Below are 16,455 nucleotides of genomic sequence, written 5' to 3'. Positions count from 1 at the left end.
CACCCATGCTGCTCCCCATGCCGGGGTGGGGGGGGAAGGGGTGCAGGGCTGTGGGGAAGGCCCTTCCGGTATAACCTGCTGCCCCATCGCTGGCCAGGATCAGATGAGGCTTGAAATCGCTGGGCTCAGCAAGGGGGAGATTTGAGGGGCTTTAGCTTAAGCCAGCGGCTCACTGGCTGCTTGCCATGCTGAGCGCAGCAAGTCAGCTCCAAGCTGGGCGGTGGGGGGAGGTGGAGTGGGTCTGCACCTGCTCCTTGGCCACCTGTCCTTGCCACAGATTGGGTGGCCGGGAGCACCTGACGGCCATAGCCCGCAAAATCCTCCCCAACTGGCGTGTGGCTGGCACTGGGGCCAGGGCGGGGGCAGTCGGCGCCTGGGGAGCGGTGGGGAACGGTGCCGCTTCTCGCTCCTCGTGGGCGAAGAGGGAGACTGGCGGGGGGTGCCGGACATTTAGGGGTTGGTCTAGGGTTCCCCCTGTCGCTGAGCGCAAAAGAGCAGCTCAGCGGGTGCACCCGGACCATGGGCACTGGTGCCAGCGCAGAGGAGAAACACTCCCGCGAGCTGGAGAAGAAGCTCAAGGAAGATGCGGAGAAGGATGCCAGGACGGTCAAGCTGCTGCTTTTGGGTATGTGTTGGGCTATGGAGCCTGCCCCCCCATCCTAAGCCTGCCCTTCAGATCCTGAGCCAGCCCTCCATCCTGACCAGGCCCCCCATCCTGACCAGCTCCCCCAGAGCCTGACCAGTCCCCCCAGTCCTGAGCCAGCCAGTCCCCCACATCCTGCCCAGCCCCTGCAACTCCTGACCAGCAAGCCTGTGGTACTGGGCCTTCCCAGAGGGCTCTGCACCAACGCTGGCAGGTCCCGTGTCACGGCACTGGGGGATCCAGCTCAGGGTGGTGCCAGGCAGGCAGGGCAGGTGGCACTGGGCTTCAGTTCAGACTCCCTTGGCATTAAACACACAAGCACAGACGCCCAGCACCCCGCCCTTGAGCGCCCCCAACTCTGCCCTCCCAGGGGCTGGGCCTGGGGGGACTGTGTGTGACCAATGGATCTGAACCCACCTGGCTCCCCCACACTGACAGAGATGGGGCTGGTGCCTTAGAGACACCGCTGGGACCAGCTGGGGTAAATCCACAGCAGCTCCTCCGACCGCCATGGGAACAGACTCCCGGCTGATGGGACTCAGCTTTGCTGGTTGACTGCTGTGGCCCTTGCCTCACTGATGTCATGGCGCTGCGCCGGGGAGGGTCTGGCCCGCTGTCGCTGGCTTTACACCCCGCTGTTCCAGCCCTCGGGGCGGGACCCAGCGGACAAGGTCTCTGAGGTTCTGTTGCGCTGTCCCGGGGGCTCGCAGGGTGCCCCAGGCAATGCACATGTACGCTGGGCTGGGTGGTACCTTTCCCTCCACCCCATTGCTGTGGCTGCCCCATCTCAGGCCAGGCAGACAAGGATCAGGTCCGGTCACCTGATAACAGGTGCTGTTCCCACACGGCAAGGTTGGGGCAGAGCCTCCAGCTGTCTTTGCATCCACACCCGGCCCACAGATCGCTGGGGCATCAGTGTCCCCTTCTTCTGTGGCTAGCATCTGCATGGGCCCTCCACCTGGGCCCAGGCGGCTCTGCCTGGGGCGTGGATGCTTAAGCTGAGCTGTGGTGCAGATCGCATTAGCCAGAGCCCTGTGTCTGCAGAGAAGCGATTAGGGCTGTACCTGCCCCGCCCCCGTTCTCAACTCTCCAGCTTGCTTCGCAGCCATGCGCTGAGTGCAGCCAGGCGACTGTGGGCCAGGGCGGCTGCGTGAGGCTGCCACCATCTTGCCCAACACACCAGCACTTGAACTGGGGCCCTCCGGCGCTAAAAGCAGGTTCTGGGACTGTGCCTGCCTCCGTGGTTCTAGCACAGAGGGGGGCCTGTGACACATGTGGCCCAGTGGGCTCCAGTCCCACCCCAGGGCCCTGCTAGTCCATCCAATGGGTTGGTCCATCCAACCAGAGCCAGGGAGGGATTTGCAGCAGAACTGTATGGGCACAGAGGATGTCAGGCCACGTGATGCCCAGACCACCCAAGGTGGCTCTCCATCTCCCTTGCCCCCTCCGCTCCCGCTCCATTGGAGCTGATTAGCAGCGGGCTCCCTGTCGCACCCACCCAGTGCCCCACGGCATGGCGACCCAGGTGGCTGCGTCGGGCTCCACACTGGGCATGTTCCCTGCCATGACTTTCCTTTCTGTCCCCCAGGAGCTGGCGAATCCGGGAAGAGCACAATTGTAAAACAAATGAAGTAAGTGGGTTCACACCGCACTGATGCCTACCTTGCTATCCACAGTGCCCCTTACTGGGAGAGGCTGGGTCTGGAGTAGCTGGGAGCTCCCCATAGCCAGCTCCTGCCCCACCCTGGACGCCTGGTTTTTGAGACAGGATCTCCCGCAGCAGCCTTTACTGGCAGTGGCATGCTACCCCCCACCGATTTCTGCCTTTCCAGGTGATGCCCAGCTACGATACGCTAGGGTGCAACCTCTGGGGCTCCCCAATACCCCTCCTCACCCCCAGGGAATTCTGCCCACCCACCATGCCCACTGCAGTGTGCTGAGACTGTCCCTCAGGCAGCACATGCCATCGCGGCATGGCTGCCATACTGCCAGGCTCATGTTGGGGAAACTCACTGGAAGGGAGCGAGCCGGTGGCAACGCCTCCAGCCCATTGGGTGCCCTCTGTGCTTGGCCAGGCATTGCCAGGGAGTGCCCAGCTGTGGAGCCCGCGGCCTCCCTCAGGCTCACCACCTGCTCCTGTCTCCATCAGGATCATCCACCAGGATGGATACTCCCTGGAAGAGTGCCTGGAGTTCATCTCCATCATCTACAGCAACACCCTGCAGTCCATGCTGGCCATCGTGCGGGCCATGGGCACGCTGAGCATCCAGTACGGGGACTCGGCCCGGCAGGTGAGCGGCTGGGCACAGGAGGGGGATAGGTGGGGTTCTGCACCCCTCTCGACCACATATAGCAGTTGATGAGTCCCCTATGGCCCCAGACAGCAGAGCTGGGTAGTTTAGCTCATATGTTTAGATCCAGCGGGTCCAGGTTCAATTCCCACTGCTGACAGGGCTTTACTTCAGAGCATCCGGTGCCTCCTGGTGAGCCTGGGCCAAGCCAAAGCAACTGATCTTGCTGCACCCTGTCTCCCCAGGACGATGCCCGTAAGCTGCTACACTTGGCTGACACCATTGAAGAGGGCACCATGCCCAAGGAGATGTCTGACATCATTGCCCGCCTCTGGAAGGACACGGGCATCCAGGCCTGCTTCGAGCGCGCCTCGGAGTACCAGCTGAACGACTCGGCCGGCTAGTATGAACCTTCCTGTGTAACCTCCTAGGGCACAGGCCGCCCAGGCAATACCCCGGCTCAGGTGCCCCCACAGACCTCATCACAGAGGCATTAGCAAGGGAGTGGCCTGCCAGTCCCATGGGAGATGGGCTAGGAACTCCCCTGGCTTTGCACTGACCTAGAGGCTGGGAGGAGTTTGGGGAACATCAGAACAAGTGGTTTGACTGTTCCCCAGTATGTGAGGGAGAGTGGGGGGGGTTCTCCGCAGCCCACCCCCACCTCACCCCAGCACCTAGTCCCATTCCTCTGGCACAGGCAGCCCTCTGCTGAGCCCACACGGGTGCTGGCACAGGGAGGTGGGTACAGGGCCAAGAGGGTGCAGGCTGAGGAGGCATGGCACTACTGGGACTCAGAGCAGCTCCAGAGGCCAGTGTGGGGCCAGGGGAAGAGGAGACCGGGGCCCCTCTCCTGGAGATGCAGAGAGGGGGTGGGAGGCAGGAGGCGGGTTGCTGTCTGGGTGCCCGTGAGGAGGTCTGTAGCTATAGCGTGCCAGCCCTTTGCTGTGTCCACACAGCACCCGATCTCAGCACCATGGCAAGAGGAAGAAGTAACAGCAGCAGCAGGTGGTTCTAGGCACTGGTCACCCTAGAATATAGCAGCGTGTGGGGTGGGTGGGGTCCAGCCAGCTCCAAGGGGCCTCTCGTGCTGGGCACTACCCAGACACCCAGCGAAAGCCAGGCCCTGCCCCAGGGAGCCCACAGCCTGGGGCGAATGGGCATCTGAGCTGGAAGCTAGTCCTCTCGTGGTGCCCACTTGAACTTTGCCAGCTTTGGTGAAGCCGCTGCCCCCCTCTGAGCTCCTTCAAAGCTACCAAGCTCAGCAGCCAAAGAGACCCCAGTCAGTGGGATGCAAGCATGAGGCAGCAATGGGGCTAGATCCCTGACCCCCATGCACCTGCTTGAGCTGTCCAGGGCCACCCAGCCAGAAGGGCACCCAGCCTTTGGCTCCAGCCACTCTGGGCCTGGGAAGCATGGAAACCATCCCTTGCCATCCCCGAGGTGATGAGTATTTCAGGCCCTTCCTTTCTGCCTGGGCAGCTACCTGAGTGATGTGGCGCGCCTGGTGGCACCCGGCTACGTCCCCACAGAGCAGGATGTGCTGCGCTCCAGGGTCAAGACCACCGGCATCATCGAGACCCAGTTCTCCTTCAAGGACCTCAACTTCAGGTAGGGCATGGTGCGGGAACGAGGCCCTGCTAAGCACAGACAGCCCGCGGGATGTGGGGGGGGGTATCAACAGGGGTCCCAGCAGCCAGCTCCAGATGCGTGTGTGGAGAGCCGCCCCAAGACCTGTGGAGCACTGGAGAAGGGGGTGCTGGGCTTGGGCAGGACTCTGGGGCCTGGAGCACTGGAGACCCAGTCAGGGGGAGGCTGGGATTCGAAGGGTTAAGGCAAGGAGGAGATTTGGGCAGTGGGAGGGATGGGAGCAGGCGTGCAGAGCTGGGCACAGGGCCTGGGGCTGGCTGGGCCAACGCTGCGCATGCCCTGGGGTGGCAATGCACCGACATGACAGAACAGGGCGGTTGGGGCCCTCTGCTTTCCAGGGCTGTTTTCCCATTGAGCTGATACAGTCTCCAACAGCCTCTGGCCCCAGCCCCCTCCGGAGACTGGCTGAGCACGCTCAGCCCAGGCCCCTGCCCTGGGAGGAGGCCTCTCCCACCTGCTGAATCTTGGCACCGTAATCTCACCAGGGCTCATCCTCGTCTTCATTTGTTATTGGCTGGCGCCATCTAGTGCTGATGCACCCAGGCTGGGCGCGGTGCCGGCCGGGGCTCTCAGGGCCCTGCTGTGCCGGTCAGGCTGCAGTCTGCGGCCTTTCCATTGTGGGCAGAGCAGAGGTTTTAACTCCCCCCCGGTGAGAACCTCCAATTAGCTCTTGCTCCCCCATTACGGGAGCTTTCCCGTCTCATTCCGCGGAGGCTCCTTTCCCTGCTCCAGCCACCTCTCCCCAGTCCCAGCTGGGTGGCCCTGGCCAGCTGCAGCCGGAGATGCCACATGGACACTGCCCAGGAGCTGGGCAGCCCAGAACGCACCTATCCTCAGCATGACACTCTCAGCCCATTTCCCCTTGGGTGGGCAACACAGCTGGCACTAACCAGCCCTGCCAGCGGCTGTGCCAGCCAAGCCTGGACTGGGGGGCATGGACCACAGCTCCTTGGGGGTTGTCCTTCCAGGTAAGAGTGTTGAGACCCCTTGCCCAGTGCCGGACCTGCTCCGTGGCTAACCCAGCACCGTTCTCCACCACACTGTGCCCACACTGTCCGTGCCACCAGCTGTGCCCAGGTCTCCAACAGTCCCTTCCTTGGCAGCCGTCACCCCAGCTGTGGCCAGCCCCGAGCTGTGGTCAGCCGCCCATGGCCAGGTGCCCCTGCAGAGATGCCCCCAGCCCAAGCAGTAGCAGAGGCCACAGGGTCCGGAACAAAGCTGTCCCCTCGGGAGGTCTCTCCCCCCACGCTAGCAATGCGGCCCATGCCCACTTTGGAGCCTGGCTGCTCAAGGGACCCTCTCCCCGGCCCCAGGATGTTCGACGTAGGCGGCCAGCGCTCTGAGCGGAAGAAGTGGATTCACTGCTTCGAAGGGGTCACCTGCATCATCTTCATCGCCGCCCTCAGTGCCTACGACATGGTCCTGGTGGAGGACGACGAAGTGGTGAGTGGAGCCTGGCTATTGGGGGGGGGGCGAGGCCCTTGGCGCTTAGCCAGAGGGAGCCGGTCAGGCCCAGGTGCAAGCAGAGTACCGACCCAAGCACTAGAAGAACCCCAGAGGCCTCAGATACATGCTGAACTCCGCCAAGGCCAGCCTATCACAGAGCGCTTCCAAAAACATCCAGCCAATCAGCTCACGCCCCTGAGACTGGCTAGCCAATCGGATCCTCTGTGCAGACATGGAGTCCGGGGAGGGAGCATGGGGCTGTGGTCACAGCACAGGGTGGGGACTTTAGCAGACCTGTGTTCTGGTCCTGCCCTGCCTGTGACCTTGGGCGAACCGTCCTGCTGATGGCGGAGACCGTGGGGTGGACGTGGGGAAGGGGAGGTTTCACAGGGGTTTTTAAGCTGCTGATACAGCGAGAAATAATCTACCTGGAGCAACAGCAGCCACCTCCCTGGCCTCACTCCGAATGCCAATAATTGGCGAATAAGCAGAGACAACAGCCCGTTGGGAGGCAGCGTGGCCTGGGGTGGGGTGGGGTGGGAGGGAGCATGACTCAAGGTGGGGGCTCTGTGCCTGGCTCTGCCACTGGCCTGCTGGGTGACCCTGGCCATGTCACTGCACTGCTCTGTGCCTCAGTTTCCCCAGCTGTAAAATGGGGATGATGCTCCTAGATTCTGTAAAGCATGCTGCGATCTCTGGATAGAAACCTCTCTGTGTTATAACAGGAGCTAGTGGGGCTTGGACCCACCAGGCAGCAGGGGCTAGGGATCGCAGGAGAGCAGCAGAGCACGCACTCAAAGGCTACAAGGGTTACCAAGCTAGACAGGGTAGGAGACCCTGTAATCTGTCCTCCACTGGCTCAGCCGGCCTCCCATTCACACCACAAACACTCCAGGAGACGAGGCAGGAAATTGATGCTTGAGATGCAACTAAAAGCCCCATTTGGCCCCTTATTCCTCCCCAGAACCGGATGCACGAGAGCTTGCATCTCTTCAACAGCATCTGCAACCACCGCTACTTTGCCATCACCTCCATCGTCCTCTTCCTCAACAAGAAGGATGTCTTCCTGGAGAAGATCAGGAAGGCCCACCTCAGCATCTGCTTCCCTGATTACGACGGTAAGTGCCCAGCCTGCTGCGGGTCCTCTGCTGCACGTTTTGCGTGGGGTGGGGTAAAGAGGGTGCAGGGGAACTGGGTTTTGATTCACAAGTCAAATGGGTTTTCAGGGACAGACAGACACCCAAAAGAGCCCGGATCCAAATGCCAGCGACCAGCATGCAGGTTAGTTATGCACAAGGTGACTGAGGGGGGACCAGTTGCAGGGCACATCTCAGAAGCCAAGCTAAGTACCAGATCAGCTACTTACACTAAACACGCCCACCGGTTAGCTTTATGGCTGCATGTACCTGTGCTTCCATCACTGGCCACCAGATCTCCCCACGCTCCGTGCAAAGGCTGCTACCCCTGCAGGGTCAGTGCCCCTTCCCCCCGCCAGGCAGAAGTTGGGGGTTAGTTTTTATGCTGTTGACAGTGGGATTGATGTTCATGGAGCTTTTTTATTTTTAAAGATTTTTTTATCAACTTACATTTTCGCAGTTATGCACAATTCGGAGTTTTCAGCGGTTTTAACTTTTCTCTCAGTTTAAATGTTCGTACTCGTGGGAGATTGCGGGGGGGGGGAGGGCAGACAATAATTATTTAATGCCAGCAGATGCTGAGATTCAGTTATAGCTGTATGAGCCATCACCGCACCATTGTCACCATCACCCAGCCAGCCATCGAAAACAGAGCTGCTTAAATGGACAAAGCAGGCCTGGCTTTACTGTCCAGGCGTTAGGCCATTGGTCCAGAGCCTCCGTCCATCCCCAGCGTTGGCTGGGCCCCTGAGAAGGTCTCATGAAGCAGTTTTAATCGCTTGCCCATCTGGACATGCCGAGCCTTGCCGATGGAAGTAGGGTTTCGTGAGTTTGGGCATGCAGGTGAAATCGACGTTTAGTGACATTCACCGATACAAATCAAACCCTGCCAAACCTGCTCAGAACTTAGCATCTCTTCCCTGGTGCTCAACGCCAGCTGGGAGAGGGTGGAGCTGCTCAGGCAGGTTAGAGTCCTCCTCTGCTGTACTAGGGTGTGAAAGGAGGGGGCCCAATGCTGGTGGGGGGGTCTCTCCCTGTTGTTCCCTAATGGCTAGAGCCATATAGGGATTTGGGCACCTTGCTGCCACTTAGATTCACTGCCATCAAGGTCAGAAGGGGCCATTGTGATCATCTAGTCTGACCTCCTGCACATTGCAGACCACAGAAACTCACCTGCCCGCTCCTGTAACAGACCCCTAACCTCTGGCCGAGTTACTGAAGTCCTCACATCATGATTTAAAGACTTAACGTTACAGAGAATTCACCATTTACACTAGTTTAAACCTGCAAGTGACCTCTGCCCCATGCTGCAGAGGAAGAAGGTCTCTGCCACTGTGACCCAGAGGAAAATTCCTTCCCGACCCCAAATATGGCGATCAGTTAGACCCTGAGCATGTGGGCAAGACGCAGCAGCCAGACACCTGGGAAAGAATTCTCTGTAGTAACTCAGAGCCCTCCTCTCTAGTACCCCATCACCAGCCACTGGAAATATTTGCTAAGGGCTGTCATGGATGGGCCACATGCCATTGTCCTTCATCAAACCATCATCATCATCCCTCAGCAACCTCAGCATATCGTCCCTTCCGTAATCTTTTCATGCTCAGTTCTGGACATCAGTTAGGTGTTTTTGCCCCCACTGCTTCCCTTGGGAGGCTGTTCCAGCACTTCACTCTGATGGTTAGAAACCTTTGTCTAATTTCAACACTAAACTTGCTGATGGCCCGTTTACATCCATTTGTTCTTGTGTCCACATTTGCACTTAACTTAAATAACTCCTCTCCTTCCTTGGTATTTATCCCTCTCATGTATTTAGAGAGAGCAATCATATGTCCCCTCGGCCTTCTTTTGGTTAGACTAAACAAGTCAAGCTCTTTGAGTCTCTTCTCATAAGACAGGTTTTCCATTCCTCGGATCATCCTAGTAGCCTTTCTCTGCACCTGTTCCAGTTTCAGTTCATCTTTCTTAAACATGGGAGACCAGAACTATATACAGTATTTATTCCAGATGAGGTCTCACCAGTGCCTTGTGTAATGGTACTAACACTTCCCTGTCTCTACTGGAAATACCTCGCCTGATGCATCCTAGGACCAGGGATGAAAGTAACTTAAAGGACTTACTGGTACGCCGGAGTCCTGAGGGGGGGGCTTTAAATCCCCAGGCCGGGGCTTCAGCTGTGGTAGCGGTGGCTGGGAGCTCTGGGCCGTTTAAATCACCCCTGGAGCCCGAGTGCTTGGGCAATGATTTAAAGGGCCCGGGGCTCCGGCCGCTGCGGGGAGCCCCGGACCCTTTACATCGCCAGCCTGGGGAAGCTGCGCCCTGCTGGTATGGTCGGCAGTGTACCGGTACGCCGTACAGTACTGTATTGGCTTACTTTCACCTCTGCCTAGGACCGCATTAGCCCTTTCACGGACGCATCACATTAACGGCTCAGAGTCATTCTATGACCAACCAATATACTCAGGTCTTTCTCCTCCTTTGTCCCTTCTAATTGATACATCCCCATCTTATAGTCCAAATTCAGTGCCGCTTAAGTTCAACATTTGGGTGCACTCAGCTGCTGCCAACTCTCCAGGTGCCTGAGTTTCCACCGTTAAAGTCCCCATGGTGCCTAGTGGTTTCTGAGAGTGAGCATGCACAGAGGTGCCTTGGTCCAGATGTGGCAGGGAGTGGGATGCCGGGGGGATGGCCTGGTGGCAGAGCCACCCACGGGGGGGAGCAAGTGGGGCAATTTACCCCAGGCCCTGCAGGAGCCCCCATGAGAATGGCTGAAGTCTGAGACAGGGAAGGGGCCAGTAGCATAGCTAGGGGGGAGTGGGGCAGCGGCAGCTCTCCCACGGAGCACAAGTGGTGCCTTTTTAATTTTTACTCACCCGACGGCGCTCCGGGTCTTTGGTGGCGGGTCCTTCACTCGCTCTGGGTCTTCGGTGGCGGGTCCTTCAGTGCCGCCAAAGAACCGGAGCAAGTGAATGACCCGCTGCCAAAGACCCGGAGCGCCACTGGGTGAGTACAAGTGGCTGGCACCTTTTATGTCCGCTCCCCCTGGCTATGCCACTGGAAGGGGCCCCCGAAATAGCTTTGCCCCAGGCCCCCTGAATCCTCTGGGAGGCCCTGCCTAGTGGTTGGAGCAGGAGTCAGCAGTCAGGAAATGAAGCCAAGGGCCAGAGCCAGGTTCCCTGGGGCGAGCTTGGGAAGGGGCCATGGCAGCTGTGGACGAATGCTTTGAGCAGTCAGCGCCCTGCTGCTGGGCTTGAGCTGATCGTCTGAGCAGGCCCCACCATGTTCCTCAGGCAGCCGGTTGGTGAAGCCAGCAGCTAAGCAGGCGGCCTGCAGGTCCTCACACCTCCATGATGTCCCTGAAGCCCTATCTCACACTGGGGGCCTCCCCTGAATTCTTGAACCAGATGTTGCTCAGCCTGGTAGGCCAGCCTGCGGCGTCCAACCTGGGGTGGGCCGTGACCCTAACTCACACCAAGGCCACCACAGAGAAGGAGAGCTGCCCAGGCTTTAGGGTGCAGTGGGGGCCATTGCCCAGTGGTTGAATTATGGGGGCCACACTAGAACTGACCAGGTTACACCCCCATAACTCCAGAAGAGGGCTCCCAGCTGAAGATCCCAGGGAGGCAGGGTGGGGGACCAAGTCACTCTGAGGGTCTGGGGTTAGCTCCCTGCCCCCAGTATTTCCTACTGGTTAGCAGCTCCACCCACTGGCCAGGGGGGTCCAGCACAGGCCTGTGAATGCAGGTAGCTGAATGCCTTGCAGCACTAAATCCCTTGGGGGGCCAGCCCTGAATTCCGCAGCCTGGGGAGCCCAGTGGGGGCGGTTTAGGTTGGATATTAGGAAAAACTTTTTCCCTAGGAGGGTGGTGAAACACTGGAATGCGTTGCCTAGGGAGGTGGTGGAATCTCCTTCCTTAGAATTTTTTAAGGTCAGGCTTGACAAAGCCCTGGCTGGGATGATTTAATTGGGGATGGGTCCTGCTTTTGAGCAGGGGGTTGGACTAGATGTTGTCCTGAGGTCCCTTCCAACCCTGATATTCTATGATTCTGGGAGAGCCCCCGAGGGAAGCATTGGGGAGGGGGGAGCAGGGAGGCTGGGGATGGGGACTCTAGGGTCTCTCTCTCGCCAAGCAACCCAGCAAGTGAAGAGCTCATAGCCCAATGCCTTGGGACAGCACTGCCCTGGCTGGCAGCATGATACCCCTACCACAGGACAGGGCTCACCAGGTCCCCAGCTACCCTGTTCAGACGAGCATGTGGGCAGGCGTTTCCCAAAGGCAGGTGCTGCACTGCTGGGGAGGAGATGCTGGGGCCCAGATTCACAGATGCTATGACATGCCAAACTCCCACAGAACTCACTGGGGAGGGGTGAATCCGGCCAGTGCTCTGCACACCCAGCAGAGGGGGAACCTGGGCACAAAGCCAGCTCAGCTGAGCTATGAAGCTGGGACCAGGCCCTCTGTCAGGATCCCCCCTTATCCTGGGGCAGGGTCAGTGCTTCCCTCCTGCCCCGCACAATCCGCAGACCCACCGTTAGTGCCAGGCTCCTACGTGGGAACACTGCAGTGGGCAGCGGAGGGCAGCTTGCGTCCAATCCTCGAGCCCAGGGACACCACGGCCGTGTGCCTGGGTCCAGCATGCCACGTGGCACCAACTTAGAGACTGCCCCCCAGGTCCCTGCCACCCATTGCCCATCACACTCCCAAGCCCCTGCCCCACCAGAAGAGCCTTAACTGTGCCCTCAGTCCTGGCCCTGCCGTCCATACCCCTGCCACACAGCCAGTCAGTCAGTCGACTGGCTCCCCTCAGTGCCAGGCGGAGCAGGATGTCCTGCTGCTGCCAACTCTTGGGGCATCTCTGCCAGTCCCGCATGGCAGGTGTTTGCAGGAGCTGATCATGCTGGCAAGATTCTTTGCCCACACTAGGAGTGGCTATGGCCATCTCCCTGCGGGAGCAAAGCTACGGGCTGCCCTCAGTAAGGAGTCTGGCTGGGAGGCTAGTCCTAGCAGAGCACCATTGTCCACCAGTGGTTCTGGCTCTTTGCATTTACACTGGGGACAGGGGGTGCCAGCCCCCATGGCGCCTCAACTGGGGAGGGCACAGAGGTGGCAGAAAGTCCCCTTTGTCTCTCTTGCGGGGCAGCTCAGCCCTGCTGTTTAAGCTGACCAGGGTATTTTCAGGGGGGAGAGGGAGGATCTGAGACACGCATTTGGACTAGACTGTGGAGAGGAGAAAGGGGAGCAAATGGAGTGAATGGGGTAATGAAGCTTTGGGGGATCTCAGCAGCGGGGCCCCCGTAATGGCCTGGGGTGTCTGGCTCCTTGGCCAGTGGCCCTCACAGCAGGTTTGGGGGTGGGGGCAGGGAGCTGCTGGCAGGCTCTAGGGTGTCCACGCCTCCCCACAGAGCTCAGCCAGTTCAGCAGCTGAGCCACCCCCTGACCCTGTCCTGGCACTGGTGCCTCCACAGGACCCAACACGTTCGAGGACGCAGGCACCTACATCAAGGTCCAGTTCCTGGAGCTCAACATGCGCCGGGATGTAAAGGAGATCTACTCACACCTGACCTGTGCCACCGACACTGAGAACGTCAAGTTCGTCTTTGACGCCGTCACTGACATCATCATCAAAGAGAACCTCAAAGACTGTGGCCTCTTCTGAGCCCCTGGTGCCGCCCCCCCCATCATCACCCCCCAGTGCCGCAGCCCCCACAAATCACCACGTCCCTCCCAGCCACAGCCACCCCCCCCACCAGCCCCCAGTGCCACATCTGCAGCTCCCCATCTGTACCACATCCACATCCCTCCTCCCGGTACCACGGCTGCGGCAACCCATCATCCCCTAGGTATCACAGCCGCAGCTCACCATCCAAATCCCCCCATTGCCCCCTGCCACCACAGCTGCTGCTCCCCCTCTATCCCACATCCCCATCCTCTTTTATTAATAAAGAGTCTAGCCTCAGCCTCTCTGTTCATCGCCCCGTGCCGAGGGTTCCGGATCCCTGGCACCGAACAAGCCAATCTCGTGGCCTCTGCAGCCCCATGCTCAACAGAGAGCATTGGTCCTGCAAGCACAGCTCCCCAGGGCTGGTGCAAAGCTCACAGCTTCTTTCCATGGGGTTTCCCTCTCCCAACGGATCCCCAAACTTCCTTTCGCTGGGGACAGAGCCAATCAAAACAGCACAAACGGGGGGGTTTCTTTCTACATTTTATTATTTCAAACCATGTGAACAATTTGGTAAAACATCCTGTGATAAAAGCTAGGCTGCGTCCGTCGCTGGCTAAGGGCCCCAAGGAGCTCGCCCTGTGGGGCCCGCTTACGTACAGCAGTGTTTCCTCAACCGACGCTACAGTTAGAGCTAAGAAACTACGTTTAAAACAGAGTTGACAGTAGAGCAACCTCATGAGCAATCCCCGCCCACTGGGGCAGGGGAGGAGAAGGAACGGGAAAGACACGGACGTGATCACCATCACTTAGTCCTTCGCTGGCGTCTTAGCCCTTAGAAACCTAGTTCTGCCGATGGGAAAAGATGCGGCTCGAGGTTCTGGGCCGTGTTCTCCCCATGCTGGGGATCGAGTCTGGCCCGGAGATCTGAAGGGAAGAATTTATTTGAACCCAATTCTAAACACAACTCATGTTGGAGCAAACTACGGAACAGATGTAAACGTACTAACACCCCTCAAGGCACAATTTATTTATTTATTTAAGTGTAGAAGATTTTGTGAGGACAACTTGACCATTTAGTACTGGACTTTGTTAAATAGTTTTAAAAAAAGATCTCCTTTAAAAAGCAATGTAAAATACAATTTTATTTTCTTTTTTTTTAATTGATTTTTTTTTAAAAGGAATGTTGATTTTTTCTCTTGCTGGTCTGTGCAAATCACAGAAGCCTGAGGGACTTGCTGGAGCCCCCCCTGCCCCAAATGAAAGAGCAACGGTTCGAATGTAAACATTTGGAAAGCGATTTCTTAAGCGAGGATGGCCGGGAGCAATTCCAACCACAGTTTCAAAAAAACAATGACAAATGTGGGTTTCCCCCACCCCCAAAATAATTTTTTTTGTTTTGAAATTGCTGCGCTTTAGTTTAATGGGATGAAAATGCCCCAATCTACAGCCACTGATCTGTCCTTGTGGGGGTGGACAGGGGGGAGAAATACCAGGCAGGTTCAGGTAGAAACACGGTCTGCAGCAGGCGGCTTGCTGCCTTCATGTCATGATCATTAACCAAAGTCTTTTATTAGGAGAGGAAAAAAAAAACAAAACACAAAAAACCAAGAAGCAGAAGTTGTTAAATGGTGCAGTCCTTCCTTCGTCGGCAACAGCCTCTCCTCCGGTACATGCAGTTCAAGTAGTCCTAGAAGAGAGACGCACCCAGGAGTTATGCTGGTGAGCCCTGCAGGCCACGGCTGATCACCACATTACCAGGCTGGTGGGACTCTCCAGGCTTAACAGGAGATTCTGGAGTATGGAGAGACCAGACAGGATAGACACGTGCAAACCAGAGCAGGGGAGGGGGGGGGGCACTGCCATCTGGCCCATGGGCAGCACTTGAGCCCTGCTGCAGCCCCCAGTGGGACTGTAGGGGGAGAGGCAGAGAGATGGGAAAGGGGAAACAAAAGGAGGTTCCTTTGGTGCCAATTTAATACCATGCCCCCGGGTCATCAGCCACGGGGATCGAACCGGCGACCTCTGGATCTGAGCACCCGCAGCTCTGGCAGTCAAGGCTACAGCAAGCTCAGCAATGTGTGTGTGTGGCCCCCCTGCCACAGGAGGGGCAGGGCCCGCGTTCCACCTATCTGCCAGGGCTATCAGGAATGGCAGCAGCCTGGCCTTATGCAAGGTGCCTGGCTCACAGTGCCGTGAACATGCCTTCAAACACAGCCCTTGAGGGAGCACATCTCCCCGCCCCAAGGGGAAACTGGCATCACCGGGAGCTGCATTCAGAGCGGAGGCTGAGGGCAGTGGGACTGTGAGCACAGGGCACAGCCATTGAGAGGCACGGGCTACCAAACCTAGGGCACAGCTTCCCAGAGTTGCTGCTGGAGTCCCTCCCCCAGGAGCTACGCGTGAGTCCCAGGCTCCCCAGAGCCCAGTGTCCCCCAGCACAGCTGGCTTTGTAAGCTGTGTGTGAGCCACCCCGGGAAAGGGAGCTAGCTGGATGCTGACTGGAGCTGCCCTTCCCATGGCCTCTCAGGCTGGTCAGAGGACACGGGCACAAGCCCCATGTCCCGGCAACACTGGGCCCTGTGTCTGGCCTCAGGCATGTCAGCGTCGCTGGCCATGGGTGCTGCAAAGGTAAGAGCCCCCTCACACCTACTGGCCTCCCCAGGGAGGGCCCAACACCTGGGCCTGCTGCAACCTGTGCCACCTAGAGCCAGTCCTCTGCTTCTGCAACCCATGGGCCACCCCTGGGCTCCCCACCATAAAGCATCAGGGCAACAGCTTGATGCTTAGGAGGTGATGGCTGGGGGCCAGGTGGCTTGGATTTCACCACGACTGGGCTCCAATCTGCCCCACATGGGACAGGATCACTATGCGAGGTAAAGAGGCTGCAATCTCCAGCCCGCCAAGGCCTGCAGGCCCCACCCCATGAGGTTGCTGGCCCCCATTCCCCTCCCCACAGGCCTGAAGGCCCCCCAAGCCGCTTCCTCATAAGCCTGTGGCTCCCTTCCCCCAGCAGCAGCCCACAGAGTGAGGTTCTACCATCTCTGGGAAATGTCGCCCTGGCCTATACTCTGCCTGCCTTGTACATTACTGAGAGGCACCCCCTTGGGCCGATGCATGCAGTGGGGCTGCCCCACCCCACAGCTCAGTGGGGCTGTTTGAGAAGAAGCAAGGGCCCGTTTGCTCACGCACCCGTGGCTGAGGGGCTCACAGGAACATGGCGAGAGAAGGACCCTGGCTTCACAGCCAGCCCCAGAGCTCCCCAGCCTGGCCTCCTCCAGTCCCGGCATCAGTGCCTCTCCTACACAGGCTGTCTCTGGGCACCAGCCCCGCCCCTTTTCCTCAGCCTCTATCCCTGAGCCCTTGCTGGGTCAGCCTCACCTTCCCCCATTCCGTAGCAGGTGCCGTTCCACCATTAGAAGAGCCCACAGTCCTTCAGGTTGTTTTTGATGATGACATCGGTGACGGCGTCAAAGACAAACTGCACGTTCTTGGTGTCGGTAGCACAGGTGAAGTGCGTGTAGATCTCCTTGGTGTCCTTCCGCTTGTTCAGGTCCTCAAACTTGCTCTGGATGTAGCCGGCCGCCTCATCGTACTTATTGGCCCCTGAGGAGGAGGAGAGGGAATGAGCCAC

At 58.6% G+C, this 16,455-nt stretch overlaps 2 protein-coding genes across 2 annotated transcripts in view; one reads left to right on the top strand and one right to left on the bottom strand.

Annotated features, from left to right (window-relative positions):
* The first annotated feature begins 519 nt into the window (after positions 1–519).
* On the top strand, positions 520–12,818 carry GNAT1 (G protein subunit alpha transducin 1). Its single transcript, XM_073354874.1, has 8 exons — positions 520–625; positions 2,232–2,274; positions 2,793–2,934; positions 3,180–3,337; positions 4,414–4,542; positions 5,895–6,024; positions 6,992–7,145; positions 12,628–12,818. Exons 1-8 carry the CDS (start codon positions 520–522, stop codon positions 12,816–12,818), a joined length of 1,053 nt encoding a protein of 350 aa, XP_073210975.1.
* Positions 12,819–13,351: 533 nt separating this feature from the next.
* GNAI2 (G protein subunit alpha i2) overlaps positions 13,352–16,455 on the bottom strand; it is a 195,503-nt gene continuing 192,399 nt past the window's right edge. The window contains exons 8-9 of the mRNA XM_073352601.1: positions 16,203–16,427; positions 13,352–14,511 (exon numbers count right to left, since the gene is read on the bottom strand). Of these exons, the coding sequence (XP_073208702.1) occupies positions 16,237–16,427 (191 nt within the window). The 3' untranslated portion in view covers positions 13,352–14,511; positions 16,203–16,236. The remainder of the gene's footprint in view (positions 14,512–16,202; positions 16,428–16,455) is intronic.

Source organism: Lepidochelys kempii, chromosome 7 (assembly GCF_965140265.1).
Source record: "Lepidochelys kempii isolate rLepKem1 chromosome 7, rLepKem1.hap2, whole genome shotgun sequence".
NCBI lineage: Eukaryota > Metazoa > Chordata > Testudines > Cheloniidae > Lepidochelys > Lepidochelys kempii.
The sequence above is the reverse complement of the archived record's forward strand: the minus strand, read 5'-3'. Positions and strand labels throughout refer to the sequence as shown.

Excerpts from the sequence above, each read along its gene's own strand:
- GNAT1 (XM_073354874.1), top strand. The coding sequence starts at position 520 with ATGGGCACTGGTGCCAGCGCAGAGGAGAAACACTCCCGCGAGCTGGAG. Across the intron at positions 4,543-5,894 it reads TTCAAGGACCTCAACTTCAG|GATGTTCGACGTAGGCGGCC; the intron begins GTAGGGCATGGT and ends CCCCGGCCCCAG. Across the intron at positions 7,146-12,627 it reads CTGCTTCCCTGATTACGACG|GACCCAACACGTTCGAGGAC; the intron begins GTAAGTGCCCAG and ends GTGCCTCCACAG.